This window comes from Antennarius striatus, chromosome 15 (assembly GCF_040054535.1).
Source record: "Antennarius striatus isolate MH-2024 chromosome 15, ASM4005453v1, whole genome shotgun sequence".
In the NCBI taxonomy this organism is placed as follows: domain Eukaryota; kingdom Metazoa; phylum Chordata; class Actinopteri; order Lophiiformes; family Antennariidae; genus Antennarius; species Antennarius striatus.
In genome coordinates, this window is record NC_090790.1 from 17,535,330 (window position 1) to 17,563,103 (window position 27,774).

A 27,774-nucleotide genomic window follows, 5' to 3' on the forward strand; every position below is an offset into this window, starting at 1 on the left:
ATGCAAATGGACTATGTTATCATCAATTACAAGAGTTTGGAGTTTTAGTTCAGGAAATTGATTCGTTGCTGGGAAAGTCCTCGTCAGTTTGTTTGTGCTCCCCCGGTCGATATAGTTTGTTCCATGATGTTTGAGCAATGTTTCATACGTACAAGGGATGATTCAGTTCCTTTCATCGCCTTTGAAAAACTCTTATGTAAGTTAAAATACATTTTGAAAATGTTCTTTGGTTGGAGGTACAGGGTGATTTGTTCAAAGGAGGGGCTACATAACAACAAATTCACAAACCGAACTCAGCGAATACTGTAGCCAAAAAATGATGTATTTCAAACATGATGGATTGAATGTACTTTAGGTGCAGGTTTTCTTTTTAGCATTACAGCTGCATAGAAAGTTTTTTATTTGTTCATTTCTGTTGTTTCAGAATTGTGCAATCAATCAGGAAGGGTTAAGCAGAGCAAATATTTAGAATGGCCACATTCACATTCAGGTGACTGTCCGAGGATGGGAAACTAAATGGAAATAAAGCTAAAAGAAACCCTGGGCAGATTCACACTCACTGTAAACCCAAAGTGTGAACTCTGGGTTGTTGGGTTAATTCTGATGTAAAGATTTTTGTCCACAAGGTGGCAGGATCGAGTGGGTGGCAGCAGGGTTTTGTAAAGTGTGTTCTTTAGGTGTAGACAACACAAACACACACACACTCACACACAACAGCATCTTATAGACATGCGCTTACGCTAATGTCTTTCTCTGATGTCAAACATTAAACCCTCTTATAAATATAGAAAACAAGCCTTTCGCAATGCACAGGAAGTTTTGAGCTGTTGCATGTTACGATCTGTCATGTGATCTGAGAGCCTTTTGCTGAGTCTGCATTCTTTAGTTCCTCAGAAGGAGGGAGAGCGGTGAGTAAAATTCACAAAAAAAGGAGGGGATGAAGTCAGTCGTGAAGCTAAAAGTGGACGGAGCTTATTAGGACTATGTTCAAACTGGCTAATCATTCATGATCAGGTGAACCATTATCCATTGACACAGAGTTCTGGCAGCGTTTAGAGGCTCACAAGTCATTTTCTTTCATCCAGTATTTTCTGCTGACTTAAATAAACCCAGTCGGACTATTCCCTGGTGTCCTCAAAGTCAATCTGGGGCTGTCATGTCCTGGTTTTTTCCTTGTATCTGCAAGCAGGGCTGGGGTAGTTTGGGGGCTATGTGGTCATGGGCCGCTGGAGAGGCACAAATATGTGCTTAGGTCACCACTTTTACGATGTTCGGATGTTTCCTTCCAGCTTTCTCAGGAAACCAAAGGCTAGGTTAGTTGTTTGGCCAATATTTCTCCTGACTAGAAAGACTTCCTGATTTCTTTTGAGGGGGGAGCGTGGGGGTGGGGGTTAGAACTTTGTGGAAACACTCGTGGCGACAGGCTATTACACACCATTTGTCATCATGTGTGATAAAATATGATGACATGGCTGGACCTAACTGCTTTAGTCCGACACGGTCGAGCGCGGTGAAACCAGCAGAAGACTAAAGATGAAGAGGATAAAATTATGCACAAGAAATAAAATTGTTCTGTTAAGTTCTGGTTGTGGTGGTGGCTATTTCCAAGATTCATGCCCTACATATGGAATGTGGCCTTCAAATAAAATGGAAAGAGCACTTCCCACTCGATTGTCTCACATACGATCAGGATTATATTAAACGTTAAAAAAGTTTAATGTTAATGCTCTAATGCCAGCTTGTGCAATCTATAACCTTACTTTTCAAAGTGACAGCTTCCTTTCCCATCAGTGATGCATCGTGATAGACACGTCATTGATGGGAAAGGTTTACGGCCTTAGAAATATTCTATCTATAAGGAACAGAGTTAAGATGTATTGTATGTGAATTTAAATCAGTCAAAGGGGAAAACAGACTCTCTGCTCGTCAGTGATCTGGGTTCTGACGGACTCATCTCCTAAAAAGCAGCTTCTGTCAGCAGAACATGGGATACAAAGGCAGGAAGGACGTGCTTCCTCTGTCCTCTTCTCTCCTTCTTCAGCAACAACGTACAACATGCAGCGTAGTGTGCATCTCCTTAATATCGGGCAACAGACTTTTGTTTTTAGGTCCAATTTTGCTCAAGTTAAAAGACTGGATGTTGTGTCTCTTGTCCTCTGATGCAATCATAAAAGCATTTAAAGACTACACATGTAAAGATCATAATATATTTATTTGTGAATAGAGCAGATAAAGACATTGCAGCATCAGCTGTGGGGGGTTTATCTAGTGTTAGTGTTAAGTTATCTTATCTGACACATAAGATGTAGTCGTGAAGCGAGGCTTGCCATCGTAACGAAAACACAAAATGACAGAAGTGAAACTGACCATCATGGAGGAAAAACAGTCACACTGGCATCTCTGCTTACGTTAGCTCTGATCTCAGCTTTCACATTTAGCTTTTGTAGCTTTACAGGTGCTTGTTTTCCTTCTGCAGTAATTAGCTTCCATTCCTTTGGGTTTTTTTTTTTTTTTATGTCGCAGAAGCTCAAGATCTTTGTGGTTTTAATTGCTAACTGCTCATGGTAACTACAGGGTTGTCTCATGTCCAAAACAAACATTCACTGATGCTCCTGCGAACGCTTCCTGTGTGGCTTTAGGATTTTCTTCCTGGGAATTTCATAACCGGCACTCAGCAAATATAAAAACTGTCATTACACGACTAAATCACTACATGGTTTCTAAAGCAAAACAGACATTTAAACTGGAGAAGCTGATGAACCGTTTTCAGCCGGCAGTTTACTGTAATTGCAGTAACGCTGGTGCAAGGCAAAGGAAACGTCCTGCGTGCTGCTTTGAACAATTGTGCTGTGTTAGCAGCACTGGAGCTTTCCTCTGCTGTTTGGATTTTTCTTTCCCTTCAATCATCCTACATTTTATGGTATTATGCTCAGTTAAAGTAATGTCCATATGTTGGGAATTAGCTTTTTAATGTTGACCGACAGAGGAAAACGGGAGATGTTCATGGTTTTTTTTTAGCTTCTAGTGTAATATCGGCCACAAATACTGAGCAACAAGGAGTCTTTCTCCAGTGCGAATCTCTGTCTTGATGCCACTGAACCTAAGAGCAATGGAACCATGATGGCTTGATCTGAATAATATGACTCCTTCAAGATGACCCCCCCCCCCCTCAGTAGTCTGCCATGGTGTGTGTCCCGCCCTTCCACCCAATGTCACAGTAATTAGTAGTTTGGGTTTAATTAACAAAAACAGTCCGAAACTTTCAGCATGGTAGGAAATCTTCCTGATTCCGCCCCTTAATCCACATCCACTTTGACATTTTGTAAGGTTCTTCCCAGTAACATGGCCCCCTCCAAATTTATATAAAAATGTGGAAGGTATATTTTATGTTATCCTGCTGCAAGTGATAAAATGTAAACCCTTCTTATTTTCTTATTGAATGAGCAAGAGACTTGTAGCAAGATCAATATCCTTATTGTAAGCACGGTTCAGTGTAAAAAAAAAAGTAGCTTTTTTTGCTTGTTTTTATTTTAATTTGAGGGTTTTTTGTGTGTATATATGTATTAACTAATCAAAAAAAGAATCTGCATATGTATGTATGTGTGTGTGTGTGTGTGTGTGTGTGTGTGTGTGTGTGTGTGTGTGTGTGTGTGTGTGTGTGTGTGTGTGTGTTTAAATATATTGTTTTTTCAATTGGTTTATATTTTTCTAATCTCGGATAAATAAAAACAATTGATCCACAGAACAAAAAAAATCACCTGCAGTGACCTGGTCTTGCCACTTGGGGCAGCATACATAATTGAAATAACAAATTTTATTGTTATTTTTAATCTGTTATTATACATACACCCAAGTGGATTCAAGGTTGTGAAGCTATTTTAAAATCGGGGGGTATTTTTTAATTAAACTTGGGGCCCCATAATGACTTGGGCCGTCCCTGGAAAGCAAGCTGGTAGAAAAACAGATTTTAATGTCTGCAAGTAATTTTAAAGTTACATTGAAGGTCATAAAAACGATCTAAAAGTCGATATAAGGCGCCATGAAGCTGCTTTTTTTAAACATATTGTTTATTAAAGTTTATTTTTTAAAAAACCCCCAATAATCCATAAACAGCGCTGTGACCCACTTCCACGCAGCGCTCCTTCACGTCAAGGCCCCGCCCCCTCCGGACGGAGCTGCAGTCGCTCGGCTCTTGCCGGCCAGCGAAGGGTTAAACGGGGAGTTCGCAGCAGCAGTCTGCCTTCTGTCCGCGGAATTCAGCGGAAAACATCTGACTCCCGGAGCCGTGTTTGCTTTGACTCACTCTGACTCGGAGACGCGAAGGCATCAAAAAATCACCGTTTTCTCCTGCGGGATTTCCAACGTGAGACCGCGCGTTTTCTCAACAGGTAGGTCACGTGTTGTCAAAGTTTTTCCATCTGTAAGTTAATTGGAGATCCGTCAAATGACTCCAGGTAGTGGTTTTAAAAGTTTGATAAAAAAATGTTCTCGTATGTTCGCCACAAAAAAAAAAAAAAAAGAGTACAGGCTCCACTATAAAAGTTTCTACTTAGTTTAAAAGTCATTTTTAAAAGCCTGTTTTTCCATTAACTTTTAAGGAACATGTTTAAAACAGGAGGATTAAACTTTGAAATAACAGTGATGTCATTTGTGACTCATTTCGTTTTTATTCTGTCCAAACATTTGGAATAAAAAAAACCAACCCCCCCCCAAACAACTTTCTACATGCAAACCCATCAAAACACCTCTTCGGTCTGCCAGCATAAGGTTTTCAACCATTTTCATTTCTTTTCCATATCCTTACGTCACTGAAGCCTAGAATTAATGCAAAACAGTTGTCATTTTTATGAATGTTTTTGCATGCCCTTTGTGTTCGCAGTGGGCCTGTGGTATTTCACCATCTCATTCACTTGCAGACTGAGTCATTCGCTCTGATTTCCTCCAGATGTGCAGTAGTTTATGTTTCCTGACGGCCCAGGATTGTGACATTTCTGCCCCAACACTTCACTTATTCTGCTGACAAATATGAATTTACTCTCATGTTGTGTGTCGAAGCATTGCTTGTGTTTGTCACGCTGGTGCCTGTAATCCTTGGACCGGAATCCACAATGAATCGCTGACATCTAACCCTTTTAAAAAAAATTTTATTAGTCCTTTCTTCCAGTTAGCGGGACTCTGACACTTCTGGAAGTTACTGGACAAACGCAGTCATGTGTTCAAGCTCGTGTTAATTTAGCATCAACAAGTCTTTAGGATGCTACCTTGTTTTTCTACACTTCCTGGCCTCACAACACAAACAAACATGTGTGGCTTCCAGGAATGTAACTTTCACCGGCGGAGAACTAAACAGAAGGGATTACCCTTGACCCCAACTCAATTGATTACACAAAAGATAGTCTTTTTTTTGTCAGTGTAATGGAACAACCATAGAAATGTTTATCATGAAAAAACAATTTGATTATTTGTGTAACTTTACTCTCTTAGAGATCTGTGTCTCTCCAGTGGTCAGTTTGTCACAAACATGGATGCACTCACCAACCTTTAAAGCTCAGATCTTTCCTGGCTCTCATTTTCTTTATGAATCAAACACATTAGTTGCCTGAATCAGAAGATATACCTCTGGGCTGGACTTTGTTTAATACATCTGGATCATCGCACAGGTTCTTTCAATCCATTCCCCTTTTTAATTCCTGTTACCTGAACCAAAACCCCATTTATAAATTAAATGGCGCTTTTATGGAGAGCTCGATTACGACTGATGATCATTCCAAAGGCTCGTATTCCAGTCTGTGGATGCTTAAGTGCCCATCACGAGATCTTTGGCTCTGCTAGAGGAAGATTAACCTCACGTAATTGCTCAACCTTTGCCCGCTCCCAACCTTTGGTCTGTCCTACTGTATTCACAGCCTCTGAGCACCGGTGTTTTCACCAGTGTCGCCTTTGGAGCTGGTCCTAAAGGTACGTTTGTCCACTTACAGACATTTTTTTTTTTTGCATTGCTCGTATTCCAGCTGCAGTTTTTTTGTTTTTGGTACCACTTTGCTCTTAGTATTTGAATCCAGAAAAAGGTCTGCGTAATACACCGGTAGCTGGTGGATCGCCTCACATGACTTTGTTTCCTGTACTGTAAACAAATTCTTCATGACTGATGTCCGGTGCGTTTGGAGATAAAGGCATTGTGGTATTTTTGATGGTTCGAGAAGATACGGAACTTGTTAACATACCTTTTAGTAAAACGGCTTTTATGGCTCTGACATTCCGGTACGTTCGCAAAATGTGTGTTTCTTTGTCGTTCTGTGGCGTCGTAGTGAAATCTGTCACCTTGAATAAAGTCCATTGGCAGTTCAACAGCAGATTTAAGAGCGTTGGGATCTTTTACGGGGCTGAACCACTGACACAGCATCTGTAAAGCGGGGTTAAAGTGTGTGTTGTCCTGAGACTGATGCTTTATGGGTCGCACACCCTCTTACCCTTTTTAAAAGGTGTTCCTGCAGTTGCAAAATCCTTCAATCATCACAAATTATTATTGTTTATGATTTGCGAAAATGTTTTCCTGGTAGAGTTCCAATTTTTCTGATTTTAACATCACACCTTCTCCTTTTGTCTCTTTCGTCACACACTTTGTCCCACTTCACTTTTTCTGCTCCAGACGTTAACAAGAAAAGCATGCGTGGGTATTAGTCATCTGCCCGCTTGACCTCGCTGCCATCTGCTTTACCCCGCTCCCCCCCCCCCATCCATTCGCGACCATCCACTCCATCCCGGTGAGGCTCACCATGTCTGCAGAGGTGGAGAGCAGCGCGCCCGTCCCCGACCATCCCGGCGTCGCTTCTCCGTCCACGACCTCGTCTTCCGGCACCCCTCCCAACTCCCCGGCCACGTCCAAGGTCCCATTCAAGAAAGAGAAGAAGAAGAGTGAGTGATGGGAGGCGTGATCCAGACAGTGTTTAGCGTTTCAGTTGAGCATTTGTTGTCTACTAATACCTTTTTAAAATTATTTTTCCAGTTTCTGAGAAGACGGATGACTATCTGGTGGGCAGGTTCAAAGGGGACGGCGTGAGGTACAAGGCCAAGCTGATTGGTATCGACGATGTCCCGGAGGCCAGAGGAGACAAGATGTGCCAGGACTCCATGATGAAACTTAAGGTTCAAGCCGGCATCCAAGCGATCGGAGGAAGGCTGTGTGCACAGAATGTACAGATGTTAATTAATTTACTTCCAAAATCCCAGCTCGGTATGTCTCCTTCATTTTCCTCCAGGGTATGGCCGTCGCCGCTCGCTCTCAGGGCAAACACAAACAGAGGATCTGGGTCAACATCTCGTTATCGGGCATCAAGATAATCGACGAGAGATCAGGCGTGAGTTTGGACATTTTCTTCCCGTTCGAGCCATCGGATCCACGTTTGAAACTCTTGACTTTGTAACGCAGGTGATCGAACACGAGCACGTGGTGAACAAGATCTCCTTCATCGCCAGAGACGTGACGGATAACAGGGCGTTTGGATATGTGTGTGGCGCCGAGGGACAGCATCAGTTCTTTGCCATAAAGACCGCACAACAGGTTTCCTGCTTTTACTTCATGTTGTTTATACGTAAAGTTATTCCACTTAAAACGTTAAGATACCAATGGAGTTATTTTTTTCTGCTTACACAGGCGGAACCCCTGGTGATTGATCTGAAAGATCTGTTCCAGGTCATCTTCAACATGAGGAAGAAGGAGGCGGAGGCTTCGCAGAAGGTGACTGGTTTCAGCAGCGATTTGCTTCTAACTGGGAAAACTTTTCCATTTCTTTTTTTTTTTTTTAAGAGCTGAACAGTGAAAACATTTTCTTTCTGAAAGAAAAGCGCTTTGGCACAGCGGTATAGGACAGGGTGCACACTATACGTATACTGTACCTCCAGAGTGTCAACACTGCCTCTCTGTGTTCTTTCAACGAATCACATCACCAGACATTCCATTGAAATGATGTGAAATGACACACGCCTCAGTGAATTAAGAAAAAAAAACAAAACAGTCTTCCTCTGTTTACAGGGTGAAAATGGCAGCGCTGTAGTTGAGGTAAGCGCTTGGAACTCTTTTTTTTTTTTTTTTTTTTCCAACTTGCTCTTTGGACTTCTTACCTAACTTCCTTCTTTTTTTCTTTTTTTTTTTGCTGCTCTTTTCAGAATGGAAGTGATGCTTTACTAAGTATGGATGGTGAAGTAAAAGCAGGCCAAGTAAGAATGTTTTATTCTGTATCGTGTTTGAAGCTTGGTATTAATTAAAATGATCTGCATTCGCTGATACATACAGTGTGTTTGTTTTGCATTTTGACGTCCAGCCAGTGGAGCAGCATGACCTTTTTGGAGCCATGTCGACCCCTCCAGACATCCAGACTCCGACTGTAAGTGTGTCAGATATTCCCTCTATTTGGTCGCTGAACTAAACACTCGGTCAGAGTAGAAGGGTACGAATCTTAGACTTGTAGGTAACTACATGCTGACAGCAGGCTGTTGAATACTCTAAATGAAAAACATCGTCATTGAAACATCGCAGATCTTTCTGTGTGTGCAAACTCGATTCTAAAAAGGTCCGACTTTTTGTGCTGACATAAAGGTTCAAATTTTTTTTTTTTAAATGATAGGTTTACAGCTTTGGTCAAAAGGATCTTTTAAGAATTGAATTCAAGTCCATGTCAGCCAATCTCATTGGTCGTTCATTAAATCTTCAAAGCTGCTACAAGTAAAATCTATGAAATACACATTTGTGTTGACTTTGGTGTCATCCTGAGACCCGATGGAGTTTGGCATCACCGTTCAGGTTGATGACCTGCTGCTGACATCAGTATGTTTGCTCTGCTGTCATTCGGGGCGAGCAGGAACTCAATTCTTGAAGTTATAGGATGGTCTCTTTCCTCCAGTGGACACTTTTGAATACTTTATTGTCCAGATTTTACAGGTAGCAGCTTAAAATTCTCATGTCTCTTCACACTGTGATTAATATTTCATTTTGTCAGCGTGTCTTCCCCTGTCGAGTTGATTCATGAATCTCTCTTTCTCTCCCACCATCCCTCTCATGTTAACCAGGACTCTAATGATATTCTCTTGCTGGATTTTTCCGCTGAAGTTGACAGCAATCAGAATTGCATAAAGGGAAACTCATTTCTTACTTCCTGTGCCCCCGACTGGAGGGCATCTCCCCCGACAGAGAATCCCTTTTCTTCAACATTTGGCTACTTTCCAACCCCAGACACTGACCCTTTCAGAGATGACCCCCTTTCCAAATCACCCACTCAGTCTCCACCTGATAATCCGCACATCTCCTCCAGCAACGCGAATCACCTAAGCAATATTGCTGGCAACACTGATAAGACAATTATTAATGGTGGTTTGAATGGAGACTCTCAACACATCAGTCAGCAGATAAATGGGTTATCCAGTGAGACAATGATCCTTGCTCTCAGTAATGGACAATGGCCACTAGGGGGCAAAATTACTCAAGGCAACTCGATTTCCATGATGGATGGGAACGAAGCTGGACCAGTTCTCTCAAACAAAAACCCATTTTTAGACTCATCTTTGAAAACTCCCCCTGCCTCTAATGGCATAGTTCAGCAGCCGCAACCCCCCGTGACCCCTAGCAAGGATTCAGTAGTCATAAATCCGCCTCCGCAGAGCTCTAAGGCCGGACGAGGTCGAAGGAACGCAAAGGTGAAATTCCATAGCCGGATGGATCATGGTAGAACTGCATGTGTGATATCTAAAAAGGGTTTCATGCACATATTTGTGGAGTCTAATTAACTCGCTAACATCTCCTTTTCTGAGCATTTGGGGGAATGCATTTGGTGTCTTGACGGTTTGTTCCATAGGATGCATTTAGTTGAAAATGCAAGACCTATAATTGCGGGCTTGTTGTTCGGATCCCTTCTGTCCTTGTGCATGCTCTGGTGGTCACATGCTTCTCTTTCTTGCTTGAATAAATGACACTTTTATTGTACTGCTGAATCAGCTATACCCTTTTTTCATCTCTGCTCTTCTTTGTTTTTTTTCAACATTCATGCTTCAGTGATAAAAGCACGGGTGAGTGGCAAAGCATGCATAAATATCAGTAAATACTGTGATATTAATGTCTAACTCTCACAAACTTGGAAAGAATAATTAGCTGACATTTTAATCGTAATGACTTGGTTTTTTGGAATTCGTGTGGTATGGCTATAATTCATAGTTTGGCGTTATTTCCTGTCATAAGCCCACACCCAGTGACCTGTTTGGAGCAGAGCTGTTTGCTGCTCCTGTTCATTCTGAAGGGCTGCCGGCTTCAGGTGATCTGTTCAACAGCACACCTGCAAACTCCACTCCCTCCTCCATATCTGCTCTGGGTAATGAACAAGAGGGCATCTTTCTGTCTTATCCAAATATAAGATGTTATTTGTTCTTTACATTTCATTCCTTTTATTATCAATTCACTTTATATTCAGGGGATCTTCAGTTGGGTCCTCCAACAACCACAACTATCCCTGCTGTAGGCATGTGGGGAGCTCTAGCCGCTGCACCACCTATGTACCCCATGCCGGGAGTAATAGCCCCTGGGTTCAGGTTTGCTCAGCCATCCGCCTTCGGTGGTCCACCCATGCCACCAACAGCCTGGGGCCACCAGCTGCAACCTCAGATGAGCCCCCCACCTTTATCTCCACCCCACATCTTCTGCCAGCCTCCTCCTGCTGGGCCAGGTGGTGCCATGACCAATCCTTTCTTGCCTGGCGCGTTCCCTGGCGACCAGCAAGGTCCGTCACGTCCCGCTCCCAGGCCACCCGGCAAGGATGCCACTCCAAGGGTAGAGAACAACGCCTTCACAGCTTTGGACCCCCTTGGAGACAAAGAGAAGAAGATTGGAAAGGACATGTTCAAGGACTTCCAGCTCGCCAAACCCCCTGCCATCCCAGCGAGGAAAGGGGAACTTGTTCCCAACTCTGCGCCACCCTCCAGCAGCAGCAACAACGCATTTGACAAGTACTTTTCCAGCAAAGTGGGCATGGCTCAGGATACTGCGGATCATGATGATTTCGAAATCAGTCAAATATCAGCAGTTGTTCACGGTAAAGTCACAGCGGCGAGAAGGAACAGTGTATTATTTCAAAGTTTTGCAATTTGGCTTTTGTATGATGGTGAAACGTGTGACTGATTCAGTCCTCTGTCGTCATCTTTGCTCATTTAGATGTTCCCAAACCAGCTCCTGCTCCTGCTGCAGCTCCAAGCCTTCACCCTGGCCTCCTGGATGCCGCTTTCTCTCCTGCTCCCGTCGCGAACGATCAGGACATGTTCGACAAAGCATTCGGGGCCCCTGATTCCAGTCCGTTTGGAGTGCCTCCTGTAGCTATGGTAACAGAGGTTGAGGCATGTTTGCAAAACCACATAGCAACAATAATTTCAACGTTTGCTTCTTTTCCGACTTGCAGAAGACGGCTACGACTTCTGGGTCAGCAGCTGCTTTTGATGATCCTTTTGGAAATCCCTTTGCTTGAATAAAACTTTGAGCAGAAGTAAGTATGTATTTTATTTATTCGTTGTCTCAGTTTTCATACAACAGGATGAACCCTGCTTTCATGGCTCTCTTCCCCAGTAGTTGAACTGGAGCAAATGGAGACCTTCACATGAAATAACACCTTTGGGACGAGCTGCTACAACCTGTGCAAGACAATCCAAATAATGAACTCTTCTAACTCTTGTCCCGGAACCACCCTTCTTTAACACCTTCACCTCTGATGTATTTCCTGTCCAATCAGTAGTTCCTTATTTCTGAAGACCACTGATCTGAGAAGTAAATGTTAAGTGTCATGATCTGCTGAAGAGAGAAATGCATTTTGTGAGAGAGGGCACGTCAGAAGAGGTTCGCTGCTGATGCTGTCTGTGTTTAAGAAATAAAATGATCCAATCATTATGGTGTCTGGTGTGGATGAGTTCATCGTTTTCTTCAAACTGAATTTGTGCACCAGCAGTTTGCTGTCTTCTGGAGGTTCAACAGTCCAACAGACATCCTGCCTGATTCAGAGAACGAAAAATCAGTCAAACCTTCTGTCGGCAGTGGTGGTGATGCAATATAAAAAAAAAAATCCCATGTTCTCCCTGTGTCTGTAAAGGTTCTCTCCGGGCTCTCCAGCTTCCATAAACATTCAGGTGAATTGATACCAAACTGCGTTGCACCAGAGTGTCCACTGTCTCATGCCCCCAGCCAGCTGCTCCAGCACCCTGTGACCTGCATGTTCAAACTGAACTTCAAATGTACACAGTTTGGCCAATGGAGGGGTCAGGAGTTGGTGGCCCACCTGACCACCTTGCTGTTCCAATGTATCATCTACCAGCATCGGGTCCTGATGGGAAACTCACATCGTACAAGATGCGCATCCATCATTTCATCTCCTCGTATAGAAGCGTTCGATATTCAGCTGATCAATGCTGGTGTATTCTTTTTTGTAGACAGTTTTTCCCAAATACTTTGATGTTGACATCAAAGCAACATCCTTCATGTCTTGCATTCCTGGGTCTTACCTTTTCCCTGATACATATCAGTCAAGCAAGGGCCAGTGGCGTGGCAGCACGCACATACTTCGATGTTGCAACCCTTGATGCACTCCATTATGCCACCAAATTTACTTTCATCTCTGGCCTGTACTCCCAAGGTAGGAGTAAAAATATACAATATTTATTATACAAATGAATTTACTTCAATGATTTAGCCAAACACAGGACTGTATGAGTATATTTAAAAAAATAAATAAATGAAATGAACCCGTCGAAAATTATCAGTAGAATAAAGAAGAAACATTTTTTTAACACACTTTTGGAATACTAAACTTATGTATAGATCATTTTTAAGTTTAAAATCTTTCTATTTTTACTTACGTAAAACACCTATAATTAAAATGACTGACAATTAATTCAAAGCCACCAAACATTATCCAGTTAATGCTCAGAACTTTTGAAACAAAATCTTATCCATATGAGCCGTATCCTGCCTCATCCTGCGCCTGCTATCGTTTTGACTACATTTCCCACAATCCACTTCGGGCAGCAAAAAAACGCGTCATGAAAAAAATGGCGGATTAGTGTATGCATGGTGTTGTCATGTATCTCTCGTCGTCGGTAAATAAAAGATCATTTCTTCCAGCAGACTACGTGTTTCTGGACAGGTAAAATTTACCTTAAATAAATAGAAACTCTAAACAAAATTAAATACTAAACGGGGCTTCCGTACTTTACAAAACCGGAATGTTCTCGCGAGGTTACCGAACTGTTGACATGAGGGTTCTTGGCTCAGTTTTTAAGCACTTTATAACTTAGTCTGGTCCTTATAGTCGTATTTTTCAATGTCTTAAATTTCATTTTGGAATAAAATAAAGGTCTCTAAACGTGCCAGACCTGTGAGTTTATTTGTTTTAGCTTAAACATAACGGTTCATCGTCCCTGGCTTTAGCAGAGATTAGCATAGAGGTCTGTCCACGCTAATGCTTTATAACAAGGTAAAGCATACGTATTAAAAAAGGTTATTTAGGGCAAGATATTATTAAGTTATTACATATATCCACTCTGCATTGTAGCGTTTTTCACTTTTTCATTATTACAGCATTTTTGCACCGGTAAATACCAGAATTTCACTGTCAGGATTGAATATTTTCCATATTAATGGGTAGCTAATTTAGCTCTGCCTTTTGAAATTACCTTAATTTCCAAGGTAAATTCTCTACAAGTGTTTTGTGAACCTAATGGAGTATAAAATATAAAGTAGAATGGCAATAAATCGGTATGTTGGCTATTTTATCAATTGTGAGACGCCTGATGCAGCTTTGATTCTTTGTGTGTTTTCAGGTCATCATGTTTCGCCGCTCAAGATTCAGCATTCGGCCCAACGTCAGTACAGCAGGGAGAACAACAGCAACACCTCAGGAAGCCCCGCCAGTAAACCAGGAAGCCGGGGAGACCCCCAAAGATGTCAGCGAAAGCACCACAGCTGCTGCTGTCACCGAGAACAAATCTGTGGTTATCCCCTCAGTAAAAACACCTGCTGTAGGGTAAGCAACAGTCACTATCTGGAGTATAAAATGTGTGATTTACTTCTTATTTTGTGTTAAAACTGGTCTTACTTCTGTTTAGGGATGGCAACGACCAAAATGGGGAAGGTACAAACCCTTCAGCTGCCGTTCAGAGAAGGAAGCGATTTTCCGTCAAACCCAAAGTGATTCCAAGTCGCATTTCCACCCTTCCTCGGACGCCAAAGTCTCCCGTCAAGACCGTTTCAGAAGTCCCTGTTGAATCCACCGACCCTGACCTCCATGAGACGACAACTACAAACCAAACCGTAGCTCATATAGCAACCCCTCATGAGCTCCGGTCCCCTCGACAACGGAGGCCATCAGAAGACAGTAGACAGCCCAAACTGACAGCTAAATCTACCCCCGTCCTCTCTGAAGGCTCGGGGCCTTCAGCTCTCCCTCCACCTGAGGATGTGTTAAAACAAACCCATCTACCGATAGATGATGTTGATCAGATAGAAAACATGCCGGGAAGTCAAGAAGTTCCTTCCAGAATACCAGACCAGGTCCCGTCTTTACCAGGAAAGGAAGCTATTGAGATATCAGAAAAGGCAAAGACTGTAGTGTCATCTAAGAGTCGGCTGTCAGTGTCTCCTGCATCGTCCTCTTTGAGCAGACTCCTGAATGATCCGTCAGACCTACACAGGCTTGCAAAGGCCCGAAAGCTAAGAGAGCTGATCAGAGAAGAGATGCACAAAGAAAAGGTGAGCAGGGCACTCCTCTTGTGTTTTCTCTCTCAAAGCTTAATTAGATGTACGGGTAGTTCTCAAGATATGAGCGTTTGACTTACGAACATTCGTAGACACGAACAACTGCCTGCCGCCATGTCTGTAGTTTCCTTTTCTGCTGAAACCCCGCTGAGCAGCGTAACATTAACAACCCATAGATTCAGACTTCACGTCAGGTCAAAATAACAGCGGATATCAGATTAGGTGAACAGTTTGCTCTCATGTCAGACTTCACGTGGCATGTTGGTTGTTCCTGTTGGAGCGTCATCTGCAGCGTTTCTTCTGTTGACATCTCTGCAAACTTCTAGCAGGAAACAAAGCCACAATGTATTTATGTTAATGGAGATGTTCACCAACATGGAGACTGAAGATAGTTTGAGTCAGGTTGAAAGTTAGAGCCAGCAAAGTAGACTAGACTACTTGTAAGAAAACCTGCCTGTTATATATTTTTTTAAGATATTGACGAGGTTGTCCTCATTTTTCTTGTTCTTGCTGTTGTTGTTGTTCTTCTTTTTCTTTTTCTTCTTCTTCTTCTTCATAAACGCTTCAGCTTTTGTGGGTCTAGGGGGTTGCTGGAGCTTATCCCAGCAAATTTACGGGCAAGAGGTGGGGGTGTTGTCCCTCTGTAGGAGCTAAATAATGTAGGAAACAGATTTTTTTTTGGGTTAGGTTTCTGCCCTGAAACATTAACAGTTCTTTGACCGCTGAACTCTGAATGTTTTGCTAGTTGATGTTAACTATTGGTAGAGTTAATGAAATAAAACACAGAAATCAAACGTAAAGGGTGTGTCTGACTTTTGATGACCAGGAAGTGCATCAGCGCGTCATTCACCTAAGTGTGGTGGAATACCTCGGTGGATTAAAGCTTAGCTTAGCCTCTACAACCTCCTGAGGATAAAATTAAAACAGCTGAGGTAGAGATGTTAAAGTTACATTAAGGTACTACAGTAGTTTATCTTATTAAGTGTTGTTTTTATGTCCTGTAATTGTTCCTGGTCAGTCTGAGGGAATAGAACTTTAATATTTAGAGTAGTAATGACCTTTGAATAACCTCAAATGGTGATTATAAATTGGAATTTAATAAATAACAACTTATGAACAATTCAGCTTATGAACAGCTTCTCGGAACCAGTTGTGTTTGTAGGTTGAGGAGTACCTGTGTACGTTTATTCACTGCATTTATCTAGGTTTGTAATTTGATGTTGCAGAAAATAAAGAAAGCGAAGCAACAGGCAAAGGAGTTTACTTTAGATCCTGCAAAAATGACCATGAGGGACCTGATCCATTATCTTCCAATGTCTAACCCCATGACGTAAGTGTCTCCTCAGCATTGTGTAACATTTCATCTTTACCAGAGGTGATGCTGTCCATTGATTGTCCTGTTTCCATTCTTACAGGAACATTTTAAACTTGGTATCTTGACTTCCTAACTATAATTTGTATTTTCTCAGATCTTCTTTAGAAGGACCAGGTCTGGAAAATGAGACTGTTGTCCCGCCTTCTCCAGGAAGAGACGAGTAAGTTTATCTCTAATGAACAGCTAATTCACTGGGGTCTGCGTGAGGAGGCTGACTGGTCACTTGTTTGCTAACCACCTTTCTTGTTCTTGATGTTTTGACATATAATCCTTGCAGGTCACCAGAACCAGCGCAGGAACCTGAACCCCCCCATAAGACGACAAGCCCAATGGAGGAAGAAGAAGCAGAGGAGGAGCAGGAAGAAGAACAGGAAGAAGCACTCATGGTTCCTCAGGTGAAAGTGGCAGAGGATGGTACGCTGATCATTGACGAAGAAAGGTCAGTGCAACGTCCCGCTTGCCCTTTTTACCACTATTTCGGTACAAACAAATGCTTCTATATTTTCCCTGACGTTTGATTTTTTTTTCTCTTACATTTTTGTCAGTTGTTAAGTTGTTGCTTAATCATATCATCTCAATCCATCCTTCAGTTTGACAGTGGAAGTCCAGCGAGCCAAAGGACCGAATCCGGCTGATGATCGAGACCCCATCTTTGAGCGTGGATCCACTACAACATACTCGAGCTTCAGGAAGCCGACGTATACAAAACCATGGTCCAGTGAAGGTTGAGCTGATATGAATATTGATGTCTTCATATTTTATTTGCAGTAACTTAGTTGTATACAATTTCATCTCATTATGGTTTGTTGTCTCTCATCAGAAACAGACATGTTCTTCTTGGCAATCAGCATGGTGGGGACGGACTTCTCCATGATTTGTCAGCTGTTTCCTCACAGGGCTCGATCAGAGATAAAGGTCGGTGGTGTAACTACATTTATAAAATGAAATGTAAGAGTTTGCTGATGTTAACTAAAATAATTTAAACTTTCAGAACAAGTTCAAAAAAGAAGAGCGAACAAATTCGTGGAGGATTGACAAAGCTTTCAGTAAGTTCTCAGCAGGACACCATGTTTATCCACGTTTAATCATTCCTGTGTAAATTTTAATACATTTACCGCTGATTGTTTTGTAGGGGAGAGGCGGAAACTGGACATCGAGTATTTTTCTAAACTGCTAGAGAAGATTCTTGAAGTTCAGAAAAACAGGAAAAAACTAAAGTCACTCTCCGATAAGAACTCCCCAAGGAAGCACAAGAGAAAAACAAAGGGTAATTTTTTCTCTGTGCTTTTTTATCATGTTGAACACGCAGTGAGTTGTGTTATTTTGTCGTGATTAAATGTCCACTGCAAATTTAACATATTTTCTCCTGGAGTTTCTCTCAATTTAACAGCCCTTGTGTGTTTTAATTTCATCCGCAGGCAAAAAGGCTGCAAGGAAGAATGAAATTACTGATTTGGCAGAAGAGGAGGAGGAAGAGGAAGAAGAGGAGGAGGAGGAGGAGGAGGGAGAGAAAGAGAATGAAGATCTTTGTAATGAGGAAGAATCCCCTGTTTCCAAGCCAAACAAGAAACGCAAACGAAAGGACAAAGAGAATACCTCCAATGAGAAACCAAATGACAAGAAGAACAAAGTAGAACATAAAAGCAGCCAACAAGGTAAGAAGCAGCCATTCATTTCAGACAAATATTCCAATGAATGCTGCTTGTAGCTTTTTTTTCTTATTATTTACGTTCAGATGAGGCATGCATACCTGAAGACGCTGAGGCAGCACTTCCTGAGGGTCACGCAACTCCAGACATGTACTAAAACCTTTGAAACGTTTTAAATAGTTAACAAAATGTTATTCTTCCATTTTTTAAAGACATTCTTATCATTATTTCAAACTTTCAGATCTGAAAACACAGAGGATGTGAATGCAGCTAAAGAAGCGGTCATCCAACCGGCTAAACTCTCACGGGGCAGAGCACCCAAACCACTTCTGCTTTTGGGCAGGAAGTGGGGCAAAAAGCCTTCATTACCGCCTTCGAAAGCCAACGACGCATCAATAGACAAAGAGGGTGACAACGCGATTGAAGGAGCCTCTAAAGAGCAGGTTATTTTTTCACATCCAGAGCATCACAGATTTTTCTACTGAGAATAAAAGCAATTTTCTTTTCATTTTTATCTACATTTGATTTCAAATTCTAATTGTGACGCCCCTGTGTTTGTCGTCTCTTTACCCGACTGACACTCATGCTATCCTTTTAGGTCAATACAGATGCATCACCAGTCAGGCAAAGCAGTGAGAGGAAGTCATCCAGTGATATTTCCTCTGAGGATGAAGGTGCCACTGTTCAACCTCTGAAGCCCACCAGGTGAAATATTTCTTACTGTTCCACATTTGAAGACTTCAATCTTTAAAATTTTATCCATAAAAACTTACATTTCAAGTACTTTGAATGCCATGCAATAAGTGTGTGACTGTGGTCTGCAGGTATGGGAGGATGCCCAAACCCACAAAGCCTCTGACCTACGCTACCAAAGACAATACACGATCCTCTGCATCTGAAACCGCTCCTGCTTCTGATACGCAGCCCAAACGTAAACGCACAACTAAGAGGAGAGGAAAGACGCAATCAGAATCCAAGAAGCCAAAACTAGTCACCCTCAGAGCTTCCCAGTCAGAAGACAGTGAAGAGGAAAATGAAAAGCATTGGGAGGAAGAAGAGAGAGAGGAAGAGGAACCCGCATGCAGCGTCGGTAGAGATGGAGTTGCGCCTGCATTTGTCCCCGTCAGCCTTCGCTCCCCGCATCCTGTGATTTCAGAAGTGGAAGAGACCATGGAGGAGGTGTGTGAAACCATCTCTGATCATGCCTTGCAGAAAATCATTCCATTGTTTCACTTTACTTTATGCATGCTTTTTACATCCCATAATTGAAACCCTCGACTCTGACTTTCCCAATCTCAAACATAGCTTGATATCTTGGTCAATATGCCTGATGTGTTGGGCATCTCCCAAGATGCTCTGTGCCCTGATGTCTCATGCACGTTGCCTCAGAATGACACAGGCACAGCTGAACCCTGTGAACATCAGAAGGAGCTGCTGGTTGTAAGTGTTCTGCGCCTAGAATGTAGACGTGAAATCAAATTGTTGCTTTTACATTATTGTCCTCATTTATGTTTTGAGATATAATAAATAGATATGATCTATCTGCATAGTGTTCTGTACAAATTGTCCAAATAAAAATTGAAAATACTATTTTATTTGTGTATCACATCACCCTGTTTTCAACTTCATCCTTTGAATTTAGTTTGCTGACACATGGTGACGATAAGTTTCTAACTATGTTACAGTTTAATGTTAAAAACCTGCCTTTGTCCAGATGTAATCAACTGGCAGAGATGTGTGACTGGTGCTACTGTCATATGTTCATATACGTCAATTTCTTTCTTATTGAAATCTTTTAATGTGACTTACACTACATGTGATTTCTTTGCAGGATGTTTTAGGCTTCCTTTCTTCGGAAAACATAGAAGGTATGTGAAATGTAGCTCTGAATGGGAAAAAAATGTATATTTAGAAATGTATACATATGTAACATGTATATTTATATTTAGATGATCTACTGCATCACTGTCAGTCCTATGAGAGAGATTCTTCCTCTGTTGGGAAGTTTTTCTTCACACAGTAGGATAGGGATTATCAAGTGGCTACCCATAAGCTTTTTTTGTCCCACAGACTGGGGCAAATCTAACATTACTTGTCAGTGCGGTAGAACCAGTTTTCCAGAGAGTAATCATTAATTATCTTGCTTACCGTTGGCACAACAATATTCTTTATTCAGAGACAGTTCACCTGGTCCACAAAATCATTTGTTCTTCAAATCCATCCTCTTCACCCTGTGGAGCTAATGTTAAATGAGTTGACTTACAGATTTTACATTTCCTTTATTAAATTAAAGGAGGTACCTCAGGTATTGTCACAAAGCTTGTCGTTTAAAGCCAAGAAGCTTCATTTGGGTTTACAGTTCGGGGGCAGTTGCCACAAAGGCCCAATCACCCTAGGTTTTAACCGTTGTGTTGAGCATAATGTGGAGCAGCTCATTGGTTGACTGCAGTGCCGTAGACAGAGTGTGAACGTGAGGAAGTTAAACTGTCAATCCCAGTGTATAGTCAAATATAACAAACGGCCATTACTGTCGACCCCTGAGGTGAATTGTGATTGCTTGACTAGACGATACCACGTTATTAATTGTTGGGAGGCTTTTTGTTTTAGTATCTGATGATGACCGCTACAATGAAGCCGCTCAGACCCTGCTCACCATGGGCACTTTGGCTGAATTCTCCCAGTCAGCACAGAATCAAACAGCCACACAAGAGCCTTCAACAGGTTAGCGAGAGAGAAGCCATAAGTGTGAATGTTTAAAATGAATATCACTTGTTTGTATACCATTTAAAATATAATTGTGTTGAATTTCAGGGAAAATATCAAGTGTGGATAAAAGTAGTCGACAGCTAGAAGAAGGGATCATGTCAAAATCTGACATTCAAGAGGAAAACACTGTTACTCCTTTCATGGCTGGAGCTTCTGTTCAAGGGAATAAAGAAATATCGGAAACTGTTGCCACCAAAGAACTACAAAAGAGCACAACAGACACAGGTGGCACGCCCATTACCGAACCTAGTGACCACAGGACAGATTCTGACATCAGGCCTGACCCTCCGTCACAGACAAGTCCAGAGAAGGCAAAGAAGTCTTCACAACCCGGGAGAGAACGCTTATCCAAAGTGAAGCCCAAACCTAACCTAGTCCACGCCTCAAGGACTCGACAGTCCAAATCACAAACAGAGACATCAACAGGTGAAGAAAGTCAACCCAGTGTGGAACAGCCCACCAGAGACACCACAGGAGAATCCCCAGATGAAATACAGACGTCTGAGCCAGTGGGCACAGAATTGCTAATGTTGAATGCAGATTCTGCTTTTGTTCAACACAGCAATGATGATGATCCTGGACACTGTTTAGCACCTGAAGAAGAGTTACCTGTCAGCAAGAAAGAGGAGACTAACACAACTACTCATCAGGGAAAGAAGGGTCGATTTCAGAAAGTCAAACCTAAACCCAACCTAGCACAGCCATCAAGAGGTCTTGATCCTAAACATAAATCTACAAGTGATGGCAACACCAGCGCAGCTACAAATGTAAAATTAAAAGAAAAAACAATAGGGAATATTGAAGAGGATCCAGCAAACATCATATCTCCAGCACAGCCAGATCAAATCACTGGTCCTTTCTCAGATTTGACATCGTCATCTATTGTTGTCTCTAGCCTTACTCCGACAGAGAATTTATCTTTAACTGAGGAACAAAAGTCAGATGTTGGACTTATTTCCCAAATAGAATCATGTTTAATAGCTTTGGATCAGGAAACATCTGAAACCCAGAACATCTCAGAAACTCAGTATGAAACCAGTGGAGAACGTGCTCCGGCAGACAGAAGGTCAACATCTGATTCTAAAGAAGAAAAAGTAGCTTCTTGTCTTGGGGTAACTGATAGCAAATGTAGTAATTTGCTGATATCTAACCCAGAAGTTCCTGAAGGAATTGCGTATGGGTCAAAAGTGGACTCATCTCTACAACAGAGTGACCAAAGTGATCTCAGTCGACCAGATCCTGAAGAGTTACCCCTCAGTCGCAAACAAAGTGAAATTTCTTCTACATGCCGGATTCGAAGAGCTCAAAAAGTCAAACCCAAACCAAACCTGCCTCAGACATCAAGAAGTCTGCGGTCCCAACTTCAGACTTCAAACAATAACTCTAACCCAACTCCAAACCCAAAAGTACAAGACAAAACATTTTTAAATGTTGAAGAAGAGCCAGCTTGCATCAAATCTCCTGAAAAATCTGCTCAGGCAAAATCAGGCACAGCCATGTCTGATCAGGGAGGTCCAGAATGCCAGAACTTTGGTGAAACCCAGTTTGTACCCAGTAGAGAATATGCCAACAGAGACACAAGGCCAACATCTGAGTCCACAAAAGAAGAACTGATCTCTCACATCAGGGTACCAGACAGTAGTTTTAGTGACCAGATGCCATCTAATTCAACAGTCTTACAAACCCAAGTTGATCCAGGATCCAGTCAGGACTCTGTACCTGTTCAAGGGTCCAGTGACCTGACTGTTCTCAGTGTAACAAATATGGAAGCTTTACCTGTCAGTCAAAAAGAAGAAACTGTGGTACAGTCTACTTCCCAGATGAGGAGAGGTCAAAAAATTAAGCCTAAACCCAACTTGCCACAGATATCAAGAACTGTACGCTCCAGACCTCAAACCACTAAAGATTCATTGGAGAAAAAGTCTGCCCCAACTCAAAACCCCAAATATAATGTAAGACCAATAGCAGATCCTAAAGCAGACCAAACTTGCAGTGTCTCTCCTGAAAAACCAAGTCAGTGCTCTGTTAGAGATACAGATTCAATATCGACATTGAATGTTGTTTCGAGTCTTACTGCTTCAGAAGAACTCTCTACACTTGATGAAAACATGACCCATCAGTCAGAACTAGGTGCGGCAACGTCTGATCAGAGTCACCCAGATTTCAAGAATGTTTTTGATGCCCAACTTGACTGCGGTAGAGAACAGGCCACCCAAGACACAAGGCCAACATCTGAGATCCCAGCAGAAAACTTGTCCCATGACAACACACAACTTGTGGATAAATCCTCCAATTCAAAGTCCAGGGTGGAATCTACTCACATCTCAATGGCAGATGTCGACACATTGTCATCTTGCACTACAACACCTTCTGGAAAGTCAAGCGAAGGTAAAAGTACTGGCACAGCTTCAGTTTTAGTACCATCATTGGAATTGTGTTCTCCTCATGAACCCACAGAGGTACCAACTTCAACTGTGGCCCAAAAAATGTATGTCGAAAGTACACCAGACTCAAAATCAGAGGGCGCTGAACAAAAACTACCTCAAAGAAGAAGGTGCTTCCCCAAGGTCAAACCCAATTTAGCATCATCCAGCAGGAATACAAGAGCCAAACTGAGTAAAGCCCTGGAACAATGTCACAAGGACATCTCTGCAGATAACACCTCAGAACATCTCACTTCAACACAGTGTTCATTACATACAGAACTTCTGAGCTCAACAATTACAGGAGGTATGTCTTCAGATAGTGTCGGCATAGCAACTGCTTCAGTCGCTGACAATCAGTCCTTGTTGACAGAGACAGTTGTTGAAAATAAGAGCAAAGAAAGATATCCAGCTGCAGTAGAATCAGTGGGGAACGAGGTGAAGGCTGGTCCTCCTTCACAGTGGGACCGCCACCAGATATCAGTTAGAGCTACAGAGACAAATACCCAACCCACAGACGATCCAATGGCAGTTGCAGTTGCCCCGCATGTAGAAGACCGTTCAGCAGAGTCAAATATTCGCTCTGCTATTACACAGATATCAGTGGATCCAGTTGTAAACACTCAGCTCCCAAGTTCATCAAATAACTCTGAGGCGCACAGTAAAGCCGCTGACCATCTTTCTGACACCACTGAACTTAATCAAACATCTTCCAAAAGGTAAGAGACAAACTTTCTTTTTTTCTTTTAAAAATGAAAGACCATTTTCAAAAAAAGACATTTGAAAGGATTTACTACTTGTTTTCCTTTTGTAGCCTTGCTGATAATGAGCCAACCAGCTTGTCTAAGTCCTCTGGAAAAACTCTTCAGATTCGTAGAGGCCGCCTCGTAAAACCCAAACCCAACTTGGGACGCCGCAGCCAACCGAAACAAGTCCTGGATAAAAAACAGGCAGAAGCAGTTTCACACAAACTGGTGTCTGAAGGCCACCCTGAGATTCAGGCACCAGTAGAGGGTGGTGTCGACCAAAATGCCTCTGGAAATGATGCTGGATCAACGCCAGATTGCTCTACACGACTATCTGGAAATTCTTCTCAAGTAAGATATTCGTCAAAATATGCAGGAGGAAGCATATCGTGCTTATTGTTGTACATTCCTGACTGCAGTGTTGTTTGGGGCTGAAATTCCTGTTGAGCTTGTTAATATTGTCCTGAAACAACTTCATATCCATCTATTAGCATGCACCATTTATCTACCAAGATTACCAGTATACTGTATAACAGTTAACAGTTCTGGGATCTACTTTTGCACGTGCATCCAGCCTGTTGAATTTTAAATGTAAACTTAGTAAAATCATCAACTTAACTATTAATAAGAAGTAAACATTTAGCAGGTGGGATTGTAGGGGTACATCTGACAGAATATATTGAGGAACTGCTGTGCATTACCTACAAACACTGTTTGTACTGATCAGTGGACATTTGACAAAGGTTGTAGTGGAATGTTGGCCAGGAATCTCTTCCCACAGCACATGATTAATACTCAAATCGGTCTTTTATTTGTCTCGCAGTCGCAGCAGGAATCAGTATCCAGCACAGCAGGAATTCAAGTCACAACATTTTCAGATGGTAAGTCAATCAGAGATCACCTCGTCAGTGGTTGATTTTGTCAGTATATAAAACAAATGCGCCATGATTTTGGCTAAATCCCTCCTGACTGTCACACATAGTGCTGCTGGACCAGGTACCGTCAGATCCAGATGAACCGTTCTTCATCCTCTCTTTGACTGAAATCCCGGTGACGTCACTAGGGGAGGTGGAGGAAAGCTCGTCTGATTTCTTCCCCTACCTTCCTGCAGCAGGTTCATCAGAACAGCAGCAGAGGTTAGTGCTGGCTCTCGATCAGATTCTCATCTAGGTGAGGGTCCGGTATGTGTCTGTTGTCTTATTCTATAACTTTGTTACTCAGATGTGTTGCTGGAGAGGGCTTGTCAACGGTGAGAGATGGGCTGTCCTGCAATATATCCGTGTCTACAGAGGAGATCGGGGAGGCCGATGCCATTAATGTCAAAGATAATGAACAAGAACACGCTGCAGATGCTGTAAGTGAACAAATGATGAGGTGCTTGTAGCTGCAACGAGAGACAATGACTGCATTTGTCGTGTTTTCTATTTCTTGCACACACCAGGGTTCAATCATGGAGAATCCTGTGGATCCACAAGGTAGACCGATTATACTTTCCCATCACTAAAACAAACTGCTGACGTTACGTTATAATATCTGAATTGTTGTGGATTGTGTTTATGGAACAGGAAGTGTTGTAGTCCAGCCCGTCACATTACCAGAATCTGCTCAGAAAGACAAAGAAGCCGAACATCCTGCACCAAAAAAGGGATTAAAGGTTACCAGAAGATCAGGTATGTAACAGCTGAACGCTTACACATCACATGCTCAGAAAATGTAAAATATTTTTTTCCCAATGTCCCTGTTTGTTTTTGAAGCAACCAAACTGCAAGTTGAGCCAAAAATCCAAAGGAAGAAACGAGCCTGTGAGACGCCTTCTGCCACAGAAGTAGAACTGATCCCCACCCAGGAGTCAGAGCTACCTGGACCTTCTGTGCGAGTAGAAGCCTTGGATCAGGTCATCACTGATGCACGAAAAGAAACTATTGGTCATGTCAAGTTCAAAAAGTCTGTGAAGAGTGGGAAGGATCCTGCAGGTAGTGACTCTGGAGGACAAACTACACAGGCTAAGAGCGCTAGCTGCCAGAAAAGGTAACTGTTCACACCTACCGATAGTAATCACACGTTCATTTCTGTTTTCAAACCCGCTTTTTCTTTTGCCCCATCAAGCTACTCCGGACCTGCTGCATCAACTTCATCTGAAGCCACCCCCACACCCACTCCAACACATCCACCAGACGGAACCCACTCAACACCCTCACCGCCAGCAGAGCAGGATTCTCAACATAGCCTGTTACTGTTCTCAGATCAGTCTCTGTGTACAGTGGAGGTAAGGAGGAAGGTGTTTACATCCCCACACAGAGTCGATTACAGCTCATCCGGTACCGGTCTTTTCTTGTTGTAGGGTATTGAGTACAGCTCTGTGGAAGAGGAGCCCATCGGCGTGTCCCAGTATTTCCTGAGTGACATTTTTACCGACGTGGACGAGGATGACAGCAGAAACCTGTAGATGCGACTCGTGCTACAATTTAGGCGTGTAACATTATGTATTTAAAGATTAATTTATAATTTATACCATCTTTGTTTGTGCTATCAAGTCATAATGAAGTAAAACTGTTTGCCATAATGCTAAATCAATTCTCACAAAGACATTTTTTGTGTACAGTGGTTTCAATGCATTTCAGTTCCTGATGGATACTTTCATTTTCATCAAAATTTCATTTTGACTGATTTTGTCCATTCATTAAATGTGATTCAAAAGTCCAAGTGTGTTTATTAACTACACAGACAGCAGCATCGTCTTGTGATTAAAAGTATTAGCTTGAACGACCCTTTAAATCCGTTTTGCATGAAATCTAATCTGAAATGATGGTGTATATATTGTAGATGAGATTCACAGAGGGCTTTGTACAGATATGCTTCTTTCAGATTACTGTTTCATATTTGAAACAAAAGCACATCATGTGTTGTCTACCTTACAGTAAGTGTTTCCTTAGTTTGCTATTAAAATGTGGAACCTGTAAAATCTGAATAAAATGTATTCTTCCACAACTCAACTTTTCTTCTTTTACTTTCTGGTGTCCTAATATCAAACAAAACATCAACATTAAAACAGTGACTATCAAATGTCTACCTGTGGTTATGAACTTATTTAAATAAGTTTAAATTAATGTGTGATATACTGTATGAATGTATTGGCCAGTTTATTTCACCACAGACGACTCCGTAAATGGGGGCTGGTGCATGTGATCGAGCTAATAGAATAATGGATTTCACTAATCCCTCGTGCTGAAACCTCTTGACGTGAATCTTAAGACTGTTTTGATCTTTCTGTTCAGTCTGCAGCTCCATTCTAGCCCTCTTTCAGTCAGATCAGTCAGAAGACACAGACTGGAGCAGAAAACCAACATGAGCACCCAGGTCAGTGAAACAACATTATATAAATTATATACTCAAACATTTATACTGTTATTTTGTTTTCATCAAGTGAAATCTTATTTAGTTATTGTCATTTATCATGTTAGAAAAAGTGGCTGCTGATGAAAAATCCTCGATTTGCATGTAAACATTAATGGATGCTGTTTGAATCTTTACCAAATATAAATATAACTAAAATAAATCCAATATTAAAAAATGCTACGCTACCTTACACCACTTTTCAAATCTATTCCGTTTAAAGTTTTGAAATTGTCATTACTACAGCTACAGTTCTTGTCTTACTGCAGTTTTTGTGTGTGATGTCTTTACATGAACGCTGTCAGACTGCTGTAAGCGGGTAGTTTTAGGTTTACAGATGTATTGTTAGTCTAGTTCAACATTTGAAATGTATGAAAAAGTGGGCGGTGGAAATTATTTGAACAGCTCATTTGTGGTTTTAACTGATATCTGCATGAATGGTTGGTTATGTAAGTCTGTGTTCAGAACAAAAACACTGCATATCAACAGGGCTCAGGAAGTATCACTGAATTATGTAACACGATTCTGATCCCCAAAGCGGCGCCTCGCTTTGCTGACGCTGCTTGTTAATGTAAACCCTGAATGTTCCGTCAAAGAATGTGACATTAACCCGCTTATTGATCCATACGGTATGTTAGAATGTCAG

The 27,774-nt window shown here is 41.9% G+C and overlaps 2 protein-coding genes across 5 annotated transcripts; both read left to right on the plus strand.

Moving 5' to 3' along the window:
* The first annotated feature begins 4,198 nt into the window (after nucleotides 1–4,198).
* dab2 (DAB adaptor protein 2) lies at nucleotides 4,199–11,917 on the plus strand. Of its 4 annotated transcripts, XM_068334741.1 has the most exons (16): nucleotides 4,200–4,388; nucleotides 5,907–5,958; nucleotides 6,650–6,915; nucleotides 7,007–7,146; nucleotides 7,260–7,358; nucleotides 7,430–7,561; nucleotides 7,655–7,738; nucleotides 8,033–8,059; nucleotides 8,167–8,217; nucleotides 8,322–8,384; nucleotides 9,067–9,690; nucleotides 10,229–10,358; nucleotides 10,458–11,075; nucleotides 11,195–11,358; nucleotides 11,436–11,519; nucleotides 11,600–11,917. In XM_068334741.1, the coding sequence occupies exons 3-15, from the start codon at nucleotides 6,777–6,779 to the stop codon at nucleotides 11,499–11,501; spliced, it is 2,337 nt and encodes a 778-aa protein (XP_068190842.1). In that variant the 5' UTR covers nucleotides 4,200–4,388; nucleotides 5,907–5,958; nucleotides 6,650–6,776; the 3' UTR covers nucleotides 11,502–11,519; nucleotides 11,600–11,917. The 4 variants fall into 4 exon arrangements, with proteins under 4 accessions (XP_068190843.1, XP_068190842.1, XP_068190841.1 ...); XM_068334742.1 differs by lacking the exon at nucleotides 5,907–5,958 and having other exon boundaries at nucleotides 4,199–4,388; nucleotides 11,603–11,917; XM_068334740.1 differs by lacking the exon at nucleotides 5,907–5,958.
* A 1,147-nt stretch (nucleotides 11,918–13,064) lies between these two features.
* Nucleotides 13,065–26,717, plus strand: zgc:162472 (uncharacterized protein LOC553495 homolog). The gene is made up of 28 exons (XM_068334954.1): nucleotides 13,065–13,166; nucleotides 13,843–14,045; nucleotides 14,128–14,770; nucleotides 16,003–16,106; nucleotides 16,246–16,311; nucleotides 16,429–16,590; nucleotides 16,742–16,875; nucleotides 16,972–17,066; nucleotides 17,143–17,197; nucleotides 17,284–17,418; nucleotides 17,570–17,806; nucleotides 17,887–17,950; nucleotides 18,042–18,243; nucleotides 18,399–18,505; nucleotides 18,625–18,979; nucleotides 19,106–19,240; nucleotides 19,632–19,668; nucleotides 20,408–20,521; nucleotides 20,612–23,708; nucleotides 23,804–24,086; nucleotides 24,559–24,616; nucleotides 24,718–24,871; nucleotides 24,957–25,089; nucleotides 25,177–25,210; nucleotides 25,301–25,405; nucleotides 25,490–25,763; nucleotides 25,842–26,001; nucleotides 26,077–26,717. Exons 2-28 carry the CDS (start codon nucleotides 13,849–13,851, stop codon nucleotides 26,179–26,181), a joined length of 7,245 nt encoding a protein of 2,414 aa, XP_068191055.1. The 5' UTR covers nucleotides 13,065–13,166; nucleotides 13,843–13,848; the 3' UTR covers nucleotides 26,182–26,717.
* The last annotated feature ends 1,057 nt before the right edge of the window (nucleotides 26,718–27,774 follow it).